Source organism: Wyeomyia smithii, chromosome 1 (assembly GCF_029784165.1).
Source record: "Wyeomyia smithii strain HCP4-BCI-WySm-NY-G18 chromosome 1, ASM2978416v1, whole genome shotgun sequence".
In the NCBI taxonomy this organism is placed as follows: domain Eukaryota; kingdom Metazoa; phylum Arthropoda; class Insecta; order Diptera; family Culicidae; genus Wyeomyia; species Wyeomyia smithii.
Window position 1 is genome coordinate 180,373,166 of NC_073694.1, and position 14,255 is coordinate 180,387,420.

General features: G+C 37.2%; 1 protein-coding gene across 1 annotated transcript in view; it reads right to left on the reverse strand.

Moving 5' to 3' along the window:
• LOC129717698 (myosin-I heavy chain) overlaps nt 1–14,255 on the reverse strand; it is a 130,574-nt gene that overhangs the window by 43,378 nt on the left and 72,941 nt on the right. Inside the window, exon 3 of the mRNA XM_055667797.1 lies at nt 4,784–4,846. Within this exon, the coding sequence (XP_055523772.1) occupies nt 4,784–4,846 (63 nt within the window). The remainder of the gene's footprint in view (nt 1–4,783; nt 4,847–14,255) is intronic.

Consider the following 14,255-nt stretch of genomic DNA (forward strand, 5'->3'; position numbering starts at 1 on the left):
CTATTTTGGCCTTCAGAAGCACTTTTCAGCTATTCTGAGCTCAATTTGGAATTATTTTCTATTTTGACCTTTTCTGACCTTTTTTTTCTGTGTGGACTCATCACTGCGACCAGAGATTAGATCTATTGTGATATTGCCCAGGTGTTTTCTGTACTCCGCACTTCATATTATTGGCAGTATCACTATTGAAGTAAGTGATACGCTTATCATTCATATCCGTGCTTGTGTGTAAGTTGTACCTTTCCGTTTTCAAGCTTACTGCTCTACTATACCGAGCCTCTGTTCATCCTAGCAATATCGCCTAATTACAATTCCCTGGAGAGAACTTTCATATGTTACTCACACCAGTTTTATTATAATAGAGACTTATTATTGTTAGGAGGAGAGTTAACAGAGGTACTGTAGAATTCAGATTGAAGGAAGGGTACGTGGTGAGGAGCCTGGGAATGAACCCATGCTAAAGTCCTTTGACAACCAAATGGCCTGACCTTTAGAAGCACTTTTCAGCGATTCTGAGCCCAATTTGGGATCATTTTCCATTTTTGCCTTTTCTGACCTTTAGAAGCATTTTTCAGCGATTCTGAGCTCAATTTGGGATCATTCTCTATTTTGGCCTTCAGAAGTACTTTTCAGCTATTCTGAGCTCAATTTGGAATCATATTCTATTTTAACCTTTACAAGTGGTTTTCAGCGATTCTGAGCTCAATTTGGGATCATTTTCTATTTTGGGCTTCAGAAGCACTTTTCAGCGATTCTGAGCTCAATTTGGAATCATTTTCTATTTTAGCCTTTACAAGAGGTTTTCAGCGATTCTGAGCTCAATTTGGAATCATTTTCTATTTTAGCCTTTACAAGAGGTTTTCAGCGATTCTCAGCTAAATTTGAGTTCATTTTTTATTTTGACCTTTCCTGGCCATTAGAAGGGTTTTAAACGATACTATGCTAAATTTGGGATCATTTTCTGTTTGGCCTTTAAAATCACTTTCCGGTCATTCTGTGCTTAATTTGGGATCACTTTCTATTTTGGCCTTTAGAAGGGATTTTAAGTGATTTTGAGCTTAATTCAGGATTATTTTCTATTTTGGACTTTTCTGGCTTTAGAATCACTTCTTGGTCATTCTCATCTCAATTTGGGATCATTTTCTGTTTTGGTCTTTTCTGAGACCTTTAGAAGTACTTTTTAGCTATACTGAGCTCAATTCAGGATCATATTCGATTTTGAATTTCTTTGACCCTTAGAAACACTTTTAGCGATTCTTATCTTAATCTGGCTTTAGAAGAGGTTTTCGGCTATTTCGAGCTCATCTTGGGATCATTTTCTATTTTGGTCTTTCCTGGCTTTATAAACACTTTTCGGCCATTCTGAGCATAATTTGGGATCATTTTCTATTTTGGCCTTTAGAAGAGATTTTCAGCGATGCTGAGCTCGATTCGGGATAATTTTCTATTTTGGCCTTTTCTGACCTTAAGAAGAGGTTTTCAGCGATTCTGAGCTTAATTTGGGATCATAATTTTTTATTTTGGCTAGTCTACTTCCTCTTTCGGCGCAATTCAGTTGTCGCTTTCGTCAATTTAGGATATTTTCTTCAGCGGTTATGTTGATGATCTCCTACTGTCTTTTTGGTATAATAACTTTCCAATTACAAACCAGGGAAAAAAAAACTAATAATCCATTGGAAAAGTAGCAGCTATCCAATCAGTAGCTCGCTTTCTGTTCCTGATGTTTATTTCAGAGCAATGTCGTGTCGGATGGAGTGCAATCGTTGCGTGTTACATATTTCCGACGACTTTTTAAGAAGTTACATCCTTTTTAACGAAGTGTTGTGAATTTTCTAAAACGGATTCAGCATTGGTAGCAAAGCATGGCGAATATTTCTGTTTGAAATTGGAAGAGGGTCGTATATACCATTCTACAACTCGTTCATAATAAACATTTTAGTAGCTATTACAAAATATCTTAGGCTAATGTGTGCGCAGAATGATCCTTCGCGTACTGAAGATTAAGCGGTCTTCTACTAACTCCACTGTTCGTTGTATCTCAAACTGACATCTTATGAAACTAAATAAGTTTTGAATAATGAAAATTGTAATGAATACCCAAATTGAAAATCATTTTTAGTATTTCCACATCAGTAAAATGGAAAATAAAACCACAATAAATAACAATAAACCACAAAACAAGAAAATTTATCTACCAACACCTCGAGCATTCTGATAGTAAATTAGCTAAATTGGCACCCTGCAATCAACATTTTCAAGGCTACTAGTGAAATCCTGTCATACAGGTGCACTTACTAAACTGACACGGCTATCCTCCAAAACGCAACGATTTAAGTTATTATCCTATTGTGCAGTCCGGCAGATGCAGCGAAGCGCAGTGGTCATTTCGCTCGGCCTGATTATGCAATTTTTACGCCAGAACTTCTTGCGCTCACTCGTGGGAATGTTCGCGGAAGATGGAGACGACGATTATTTTGACGAAGTGTGATGATGATGGATGACTGTGGACTGACGTTTGTGTGTCGGCTTGTTGTACCAAGCATAGTTTTTTTTTCACCATGTTCGAGTAATGCAACAGACACATGTCGACAACATCCAGCGTGCTGATCGCATTCCGCTGGTGCATGTGACACGCAAGTAGCATCGGTGGAATGCGCCGTGCATTGCAGTTTTTTTTTTTCGTCTTGGTCCGCTCTGATTTTCTGGCACATTCCTCCGTGTGTCATGATGGCAGGTCTTTGAACTGCTGCGGTTGCCTTGCAGCACTCAGTCCGCGTAGGTTTGTCTAAATTAGTGGAACGTGCTGTATACAGTGAGGGAAAAAAGATGGCAATCAAATTGAAGCTGGTTAGACACAATTATATTAACAGCCAGCGTGTGATTGTTTTTATATACTGCGAGAGATTTATGGGGTCAGAATGCGCTGGAAACTTCGGATCATTTTTTTTGTGCTTGGCATAAATGGTTTCGCTGCGGCAGAATATAAAACCCCATAAACAAAAGCGTATCTCTTTTCTCGCATTACACAACAGCACGAACATCTTGGACAGCTAAGGCAAAGGTCGTGTGAGATGGTGTGTGTTGTGAATATGCGCCGAGACATTGTTTAGGTTAGGGGAGGATTGTACAAAACGCACCAGTTAAGCATTTTCGCGATTTACAGCGCTTCAAATCATTTCAAAGCGACATTGAACGTGTAGGATGATTGTAGGATCTATTTATTGTATGTTTATGACAAGGTTTATTATAAAATACTCGAAATCAATGTCTTTTTTGGTAAAAATTACCATTGCCGCCAAACAAGCCCGTGACCAAAACGCACCACAGCAAAGATCAGTATGCTCCAAAGCTACAGGCTAATATGCCACTAGCAGTAATCAGCACGCGAAGAGAGAAGCGCTTGAAGTCTCGAAAGTAAAATAAAAAATAATGGAACATGCTCTAAATTGTCAAGCAATCTTCTGCAAGCTCTTCATAGTGCATTCTGCCCCAATTTTAATTTTGATTGCTTTTAGGTAAAAGTTGACGAAAGTTAGTGAAATAATTTGAAATACTCATAATATTATAAACTCCAAAAGTGTAAAGGTTAGGGGAACCATAGTTTTTTTGTATTATTTACTAGTCAGTTAATCATAAAAGCTTAAATAAAATTCATGAATAATTACATGTTGGACAGAGCCACAGCCAATTGCACAGTTTTCTGAGTATTTTAGTCCTTATGGCACACTTTTTTATATGAGAACTGTAGAGAACCTGGGTTTTTATGGGAAAAGCGAAAAACTTCGTCATAAAAAGCCACATGTGTAAGTATTTCGGGGAATTAATGGCATGGGCCATCTTACCCAACTGGTGCGTCTTGTACGGTTCTCCCCTACTTTAAATCAACATGTGGGTTTGCTGGTGGGCATTTTTCTTATTATGCTATCACCCACCACCAGACCTAACCGGCAATAATAAGTTGATCAGCTCGGCCCAGGGCAGGGCAAATATAACCACTCGCTGCTTCATGCTAAACCTAGGCGAGCTATCGAGTCAGAGGGCGTCTGATAAATTTATTTGTTTGTAAACACATTTGCTTGTCGCGTGTTGTGTAAACATTAGGAAATTTTCTCTCTATTTCTAAGGGAATCGCAAGCTATACAAATATTTCCTTTCAAGTGCGGTTTCACGTTACGGAAAGCGTACCAATTCGATGTGCAACCGGATTGTAACGCCCGAGGGTCGTCTGCTGTTGTTATCAAACTTTTAGACTGTTGGCAACAACCTTGTACGAAACTAGTTTTCAATGACAACTACGTCAAATTGCGCATCACTAAAATACTCCAATCTAAAATACTTCATTTGGTCTTGAAAAGCAGATCCTTAGTTTCTACCACAAACAGATTCTTGGTGCACACAAAAGCCAAAACAGCACATAAAATAAAACGATATGTGATAATGTAAGTTCCTTCCATTGCGTAAAGGTTTTAAGTGCACTGAGAACCAGCCCTGAAACAAATTAATACCGTAAATCACACCGCACTGGCGAGTGGCAAGTTCTAAACATACCACGCACCGTGGCAGAAGATGATCGTACCGACAGTAAAACGATGAATGCCGCCGGCAGATGCAAAACTAGATTACGAACAGTGAGTGGAAGAGGGGGCCCTATAAAAAGATTTTCCAGTTCATCACTCCTGCACAGCATAAACACGCGCCCTCACGCCCTTTATGCGGCGGCATGCCGCGACGGTGATTTAAAGCGTTTCTGAAATCTACCAGATTCTAAATTTAGGACACTTACCTGTGTGTAGCATTCGATTTCCTTGTACGGATTGACGGCGACCAGAATCGAGCCCGTGTACGTCTGTTGATGTTAAATGATCTTGTGTTAAGGAAAATATTCGAAACGTTTTCAAAAGGTTTTGTTGTCTGTGGGATTAAGGCTGCCAAACGTTATACATTTAGCTGCAAATTTGTTACCGTTTACTTAACCGAAGACGACACGCGTCTTAAAATTTCATGAGTTCCCCAGATAAAACTAAAACAGCATTCCCCAGTTTCATACCCGAACGGAGCACCGATAGTAGAACGAAACAAAAAATCCCCCCGAGGCTCTGGGTATGACTCATCGTTTGCTTATGCGCTGTGAATCGCCCTTTTGATCATTTCTTTGATGCATCACTTTATCGGAACGTTCGTCGTGTCATTCGTCATACTTCGCAGTCACCTCAATTAATAAACCGAGCCCGACCCCGCACCATCGCCACCATGAACGGAATTTTCATCTCCCGTCACGACAATAATCTCGCTATCTATATTGCCCTTTTCTCCGAGAGCGCGGACAATGAAAAAAACCTTCAGGAGACTGCACAAGCCATTATCTATTTACAGTCATAAAAACACGACGTTGTTTAGTCGGCGATTCAACGCCCAATCTGATATAATGGTGAGAAACTTCCCGAAGTACTTTTAGCACTGTATCATTCACTTAAAAGTCATTCGATCGCCAAATGATACTTCTCCGCATAATTGTGGGAAATAACTCAAGCCGTCGGATCTTTCCCATATTCCAGTTTTTGTTTTTTTCATTCGTGCAGCGCCGTATGCGATTGCGTTAATTTCCTAATTGGGGGCACGCGGCCGCTCCGGTTGCGATTTTTCAATTTACCCAACCAAAAAAAAACACAACGCAAAGCATACAACACACATGTGGCGGGTGAAACACACATTCGAAACCCAAGCCTGCCCGACTCTAAACGAGATAAGAAAATAATGAACGATAAGTGGATGCATTTTTCCCAGCTCGCAGATGGATTGTTGTTTTGATTTGATATGGTTATCGACGCTTCCGACCGCGAAGATGATCTTGGTATAAACTGGGGAAAAAATTATAAACCAGTTATCGTTAATTCTGCGTCGTTTGGTGCGCGGAGATATTTGTTAAAATTGTAAATTAGGCATTTGGTTGTGTAATTTGTGTTGAATAGGCCATGAGAACGGAACCGTGAATAGTCTTGGTGTCGTAGAATAAAATTGGAAAACATTAAAGAAAACTAACTTGCTACTGTTAATGAGGATTTTCATGAACTAAGAGAGAACATATTTCCAACAATTATTCAACCTTGATAAAACTAAATCTGTTAGCTAAATAAGGTAGCTGCTAGAGACCGAGAAATGCGCTGCCTTTTTCACAAGCATCATAGAAGGGATCTAGTGTTAGTGATCTGGATTCACCAAAGCACATAATAATCGCTGGTTATTCGTACAGTCATCCCAGTATTATGGGCTAACCAGTATTATGGGCCAGCCTACACTTTGTATTGATTTCTAACGTATGTCAATAACTTTTAATAGCCAAATTGATGTTTAGTGAACTTGAACGACATTACTTTGCATGCCTTTTAGGCGAAACTGCACTAATGTGATAATTAGTTGTTGTATCAGTTGATAATTAGTTGTTGTTGGTACCGCAATCGCAAAAAGTTGGTCGTGAAGAATAAGGCTAGAATCCGTGAAAAACATCGTTTCATTCAACAAAATCGATGGGAATACAAGTATTTTACTTGGAATTGGTATTTTTTTATCGAGTCATTCTTATACGATGCTAAACATTGGCCCATAATGCTGGTCACGAAATTCACTTTCACGAGTATTATGGGCCACCCAGTATTATAGGTCAGCCTGCACTTTATGTCGGTTTCTAACGTCTTTTTTATAACTTTCAATAATCCAGGTGAAGTTTAGTGGACGTAAAAAACATGTCGCTACATACCTTTTGTGCTAAACCTAATTTTTTGTGAAAAATTAGGTTAAAATCCGTGAAAAACACCGTTTTATTAATCAAAATGAATGTGACTACAAAGAATTGGTATGTATATATCGAATTACGAAATATCCGTGGTTTGTTTCGTATTTTCACCGTTCCTATATGGCACTGAACATTGGCTCATAATGCCGGCCATGGAATTGAAATTTATTTTCATTAAATTTAATCTTTTTTTCAGCAAATTCGTGAAACATTCAACAAAAACTGAAAAGCAGAAAAAAATCCTACAATCCAAGGGTTCTGCATCTTGCTTTTGATCGAGCACGGCGTACAGGAAAAATTCGGGAATCCGCAAGAGACCATAATCTTCCATACAGTACACTTCAACGGTACCTCCAGAAAGCACCTAAAACAAATAAGCCAGGATCTAACACTATTCTATTTCCTGAAAAAAAGGCTAAAATTGAAGAATGGATTCTTTACATGTCTTTACATGATTAGTGTAATCTCACTCATACAGTTACTGAGTGTGCTAAAAAACCGGACGACGCGAGAACTGCCAGAGTCTTTTTCGAGTAAGTTGAAAGCCCCCTTTAAAATATAACGTACGTAGATTTAATCCCCTTACTTTCGTTGTTCAAGATTTCATATTAACATTCTAAAGTGAACTATTTGTATATTGTTCTATTCCAGGCAAAAACTGGTCTCAATGCTATTTGAAACGACATCCAGCTATTAAGAAGAAATACGTCACTAGACTTCCGAGAGCAGGTGCAAAAGTAACCAAGAATCAAAGTATTGGCTGGTTTTCTGAAGTTGAATAAGCCCTCAAAAATGCTGATATTGATCCTTCGATTTTCAAAGACCCACAACGAATTCATAATTTTGACGAGTCGGGATTCCAACTTGTACCAGCTCTATTTAAAGCCTTGTGTGGTGTTGGAGCCAGTAATGCGTATTTTGTGAACAACAATTGCGACAAGGAGAACTTCACAGTACTGTTTGGAAGCAATGCTGGTGGTGAACTTGCACCTCCAATGATTATATACCCTGGCAAACGAGTAACTCGTGAGATTGCCGAGAATATCCCAAGTGGTTGGTCAGTGGGAGTTTCTGATGAGGGGTGGCAAACGTGTAAAACCTTTTTCGAGTATATAGCCAATGATTTTTACAGATGGCTGATGATGAAAAATATTGTATTACCTGTTATTGTTTTTATCGATGGACATAAAAGCCACGTCAGCATTGAGTTAACAGAGTTCTGTACGGAAAAGAAGATAGTCTTGATATCTCATTTTCCAAATTCGACAAGGTTCCTTCAACCCTTGGATAAAGTTTTTTTTGGACCATTGAAAAAAATTTGGTTTAAAATATTAAGAGAGTTCGTTGGAAATAAGAGTGATGCCCGGGTGAACAAAGCCAATTTCGGGACACTAATGAAAACAACGATCGGAAGTTTCTCTTGTTCATAAGAATGCCTAAAAAAAGGTTTCAAAGTGTGCGGAATTTGTCCCTGGAACTTGAACGAGATCGATTTCAATAACCTTCCATCGAATATTCCTGAGCCGGAGAGTAAAACACCTGATGGAAATACAACCGATATAAACGGAAATTTGAATCCTGTGCTACGAGAGGAAGCTGCTGGTTTTTACCTACAGCAGCTTAATTTCGTTGAAAAAGGATTAGAAGCGGAGGTACTATCTAGATTTAAAAAGACTATCTCAAAGACTTTTGGTACGGCTGTCTAGAAGATCAATTTTTGGAAAATTATGAAGGACAAGTCCGAGGGACTTATGTTCTCGGAGCCTCTTAATCAGTACGGAAGCGTTTCTTTGGATTTTACTCTCGACGACAGTGGCATCTCTATTCCAGTTCAAATAACGAAAAATCAGTGATTGGTAGCTTTTTAGCAGTAATAATTTGTAAGGTTTAATAAACTAAGCATATTTCTTACAGGTTATGAATCAAATATTAATGAATCTGACCTCAATGGTAAAACAAGAAATCACTCTGTTAAGGTAGAAGAAACAGGATCAAATATTCAATCTAATAATCCTTTCGAAGATGTGCTCATTTGGCCTAGAGTAGATGACAAGCAAACTAATCGAAATATAAAAGCTTAAGAACATGTTCCTTCCGTGGCCACAAGTACCAAATGGCTCGAATGGTACAACAAGAAGGATCACGCAAAAAAAGAACAGGAAAAGGCAAAAGCACGGACTGAACAGAGGAAATTTCAGAAACAGGAAAAAATAGAAGCAACTCATATGAAAAATTTGGCAAGAGAAAACAAGAAGACGAAGACGATAAAATCAAAGTAAAAAATCAAAGAAAAAATTGGAAAAGGCTGCCATTTTGAATGTGGATAAATTTGTAATTTTGTTTTTTTAGTAAAATTAAATAAGGATGTTGCTACATAAATGAATTCATTAAACAAACATGTATTGAAGCAGAAGCAGAAAAACAATAGTACTACTTGCTTTAGGATCAACATTAACCCTATTGAATAGAATTCCTATGCTTTGATTACTGTACCCAGCTGGGAAATTTAAGATGTAAAACATTCTTTCTTTTACTTTTATAAACGCTATGCTCTTAGGCAGCCGAACGAGTTTCCAACCTGAAAAGAATTTTGACTGTCTGTGGAATCGTACTCTAAAAATTATTACAATAATGTATTATCGAAATTGTTTCAATGTCTTTATGATATCTTTGTCAAACCTTAAGTGTTTCTCTCGCCGTTAATCCCTCTTCAAAATAGTGTCTCCGTTTTTGAAACAAAACAAAAATTACGCCTGGCTCTTGATACTAGGATCTTTGGCCCATAATATTGGGAGAGTCAAAAAGTGGCCCATAATAATGGGAATTGGATGAGCATATTATTTCGTGAATTTCGATATCATGTATCATTTATCTATTGTTCGCCTAGTGACAAAAAAAAAGAACAGTAACGCAAGGTAGACCTTTTACAAACAATCGTGAACCAAACACGCGTTTTTTCAAGAATTGATCATTGAATAAAAGAGGTATTTCCATTATGGGCACAGTCACAGCGTTTTTTATCATTTTTTGCTGAAACTAGTGTGCTTGGTGTGAGTGGTTGCAGCAGGCTGTAGAGGCGCTCGAGTATGCAATAATTTTAATGGATTCAGCAAGATAAGTACAAATTATTGTTCCAGTTTTGTTATATGTTGATGTTCGAGCACATGCCCAGTGAAAAATATTCGTCCCATTTTACATCGCACTGAAAGTGCGGGAAAATTTCGCGTGTGTGGATTGCAATGTCGGGTTTTTTTTTCGGCTGTTTTTTTTTCGATCTTCATCACGCATTTTTTATGCGTTTGCTTATGAAGATAAGTGACATTTTCCGTACATACAATGGCAAACGTGTATAGACCGTTTTACAATCTGGTAGGGAGGGATACACGGTATTTGCTGTTCCATATTTTCTGTTAAAATTTTATTCATGATTGATTTCTGAAACGTCTCGTAAAATGGTCTATAGCCGCTTCCGTTTCGCTTAACCTGTACATCGTCGCATCTCGGTGCTCCGATTCATCCATTTTTTGCGTGAACGTGTGGATGATCTATTTGGTTAAATGGTTGTAGAAAAGAGCGACACGTCTGTGCAAGCGCCGCAATGTTATTGTAATAACTTATTTCAAATCATGTTTTTAGCCGGACGAGCACAACAGCAGCTATTGATATGTCATGAATTAGTCTAAAAAAAGCCCATCACCTTTCTTGGGAACATATAAAGCGTCGTACACAAATTACGTAACGCTAAAAACCTAGATTTCAGACCCCCTCCTCCTCTCCCCACATAATGATAAGTAACGTTCGATACGACTCCTCTACCTAATATTACGTGATGCTGGACAACATGCCCCCCCCCCCTCCGATTTGCAATTTTAGGGAAACATCACAGTTATGTAACTGTCTCAACTACCCCCCTTCCCCCTTATGTAATAGTAATAACGCCCCAAACCCCCCCTCTCATGCGTTACGTAGTTTATGTACAACGCCTAACGGACACTTTCCATGTTTTTCGAATCCGTTTTATTGTTGCTTTTGCGTTTTCTACGTTAAAGAATTGAAAATTTCAACTATGAAAGGCAACCACCCAAGATCTTCTTTACATACCCTAATCCTTTTTGTTGTATTTTATGATTCATTTCTGAGATTAATAACATTAGGTGTACATGATCATATTGTTACAATAATGGGGTCGTTCCTAAACCACGTGGTCATGTTTAGATCACTTTCCAACCCTCCGTACCCCCCATGGTCTTTCGTGGTCTTCTCCCCCCTCCTCTCCGTTGCGACTTTAACCACGTGGTCTTTTCATTTTTCAAGTGCCAAAAATTCACTTAAATTTTTACATTTTTATTATTAAACTTTCAGTACATTCTATATTTCTAAAACGCAAAAGCTTCATTCTTGACTTGGTGGCAGCAATAAATTATAAGTCAAAGACCACGTGGTCATTTCGTTAACCCGCCACTTCCGTGCGTGGTCTTTCAAACCCCCCCGTCCCCCTCTTTATGACCACGTGGTTTAGGAGCGATACTATAAAACTCACATTTTTTACCCTGTCCACATTACGCCAAATACTGTCCACATCACCTCAATAGCTGGTCCATCTGTATGTATGTATGACCTTCTAGATTCCCCTGTCTGGCAGTGATAGGGTGAAAAAAGACAGTGCTGTTGATTCTTGTTTCTGCGTCTGTCTTGTTTTCGGAACCTAGAAGGTGTTAGCTCTACCGACCTTCCAAAGACCCTTTGCAGAATGACTGAGTACTTGCAGCGCATTCCGAAGTCAATTTCCATTCGGTAAGCCCCGCCTCAAAATAATATTAGAATCTAATAGATTCTATTATTATTCTCAGACTTTCAATTCATTTGACATATCAATATCAAAAGAATTGACCCGTATTTAATATATATATATATATATATATATATATATATATATATATATATATATATATATATATATATATATATATATATATATATATATATAGTGTAACTGACTGCTTCATCATGTGATATGTATTGTGGGCAGGATTCAGTTTGCCAAGCTCTACTGCTTTTATTCCACTCAGAAACTCAATGTGTATTAACTTACCTTTGACGTTGAAGTTTTTCTGTTCGCATGAATGAATCACTCCATTAAAAAACTCAAACATTTTTATTGTTTTTTTTTGACAAAATTTAAACTGCCACTTTCACACATCTAGATATTTTTCCCGGCCGAAGAAAACTTTCACACAACACATCTTCGCCGCTAGCGATATTTGGTTACGATTTTCTCGTGAAATATCAGGGCTAGTATCAAAATAATAGTGACTTTAGTGACTTTTGCATTAAAATAGTGACCAATAGAGTCCATATAGTGACCAAAATATACAAAAGAGGGTTTTGAAATTCATGTTGAATCATAAATCAACCAAAAGTCTAACTAAAATCTGTATCATAATTATTCAAAATGCATCTAAACTATTATTCACTTAAAGCTTAATATTAAATCTAGAATTAGTTAAACTAAACCCTGATCTAAACCTCAACCTAAGTTCTTGAATTTATCATATTTACTTACACTACAGTATAACTAAAATTAATTAAATGAATCACCCTAAAGATACGATACGATTATATCGAAACACATCCCAGAAAACACGAAGCCACGAAGCAGATCAAGCTCCAACTGACTGCTATCATACGGTCTCGATCCCAAACGTACACTGCTGCGCTTGAGTTCCTCATACTCAAACGGCCTACGGTTAACCTACCAACTGACCCCATTGATATATCCTCGTGTAAGATCCCCAACCTTACAATGGCAGATCCTCGCTTCGGAAATGTGTTGACCAAAAGGAACTGTAAGAGTGGCTTTTTCACACTTAAATTTAGAAGCTCCGTTGAACTATTTGTGTCTTTTCTTAATTTTTCCAATAAGATAAAAGTAGGAAAGTATGCCAGAAAATTGATAGATGAAATTAGGCAGCTTACTGGAGAAGGATGACAGTTTAAACCATGACATGACTGACGAGAATTGGTAAATCACCCTGTGTATATATATATATATATGTTTCCTTTTTTGAAATGGAAGTGAAAAGTGTAAAAATATCTTTGAGTAAATAGAAATTTAATTAGATGAATAAATAACGACGGGCGTTTTACGTCCTTCGATTAAGGTATTAAGATTGTATACATACACACTTGCATAAAATTATATTTATTCCAATTTCTTTTTATATCTATATACACATTAATTGTTGTCTGTATATTTAATCTGTTTTATTTTAATTTTTTTTTTATTCGGCCATCTTGGTATAAATCTCATGTCATGTTTATTATTCGATTTCTGAGCTGGATTCTTCTTCACTTCCTATAGTATTGTAAATTTCTTCCACTTTTTTCTTAAATTCTGTTTTATTTTTCACTAGTTCGTGCCATTCTGTTTCTGATATTTCCATTAGTTTGTTTTTGTCTTCCCTAATCGTGTCATTCCATGTTTTCGCGGGTCGTCCTCTCTTTTTTCCCGTAAATTCCAATCTTTCAGCTGATTTTAATGGGTGTCCTTGTTCTCTTCTTTGTATGTGTGCCCAGTATTTCAGCCTCATTACTCTTGCTCTATTCACTGCTGTTCTACCATTTAATAATTTTGAAACCCTTATTCTACCTTTTGGCCTATCCCTAGCTAATTTTAATAATTCCCTAATAATTTGCAATTCGTATCTAGCAACCGATGTTCTATTCTTTTTAACCCATGCCGCTGATTTGAGGCCGTAGGTTATTGCCGGTGATATAACAGTCTTGTATATTAGTTTTGCTATATACCAGCTTGGTTTAAATTTTTTCATAAACTCTAAAACTACTCTTGTGGTGTTGAGAGCTCGTCTACATCTAATTCTTGTTGTATTTGGTCTATCCAATGTCTCCGTAAAATATGTTCCAAGGTATCTTAATGTTTGTATGACTTCATATTTATCGTTATCTATTTCAATAATGTCAGGAATATTTCTGTCTGAATTAGGCTCCCTTATTAATATTTTACTTTTAACTGTATTTAATTCTAATCCTACTTTACTTAATTCTGCTTTTAATAATATAATTATTTTTTCAAGTTCATCTACATTTTTAGTTATCAGTAATAAATCATCTGCATAGGCTAGGATAATTGGGAGACCTTTGTCATGCAATTCTAAGATATTTAATGTTCCTTTCTTTTCTTTAATCTGTTTTAATATTTTTTGAATAATCAAAGTGAATATATACGGGGACATTGGACAGCCTTGTTTTATTCCTCTAGATTTTATTGTTTGATTGCTTTCTATGCCTTCCCATAAAATACTTGTACGCTCAAAATTTATCGTTTGTCTAACTCTATTGATAATATGTTGCGGTACATTCAATTCTTGTAATATATGTTCTATAGATTCTAATTTGACATTATCGAATGCTTTGTTTATGTCTAATGAGCCTACTATTAATGTTT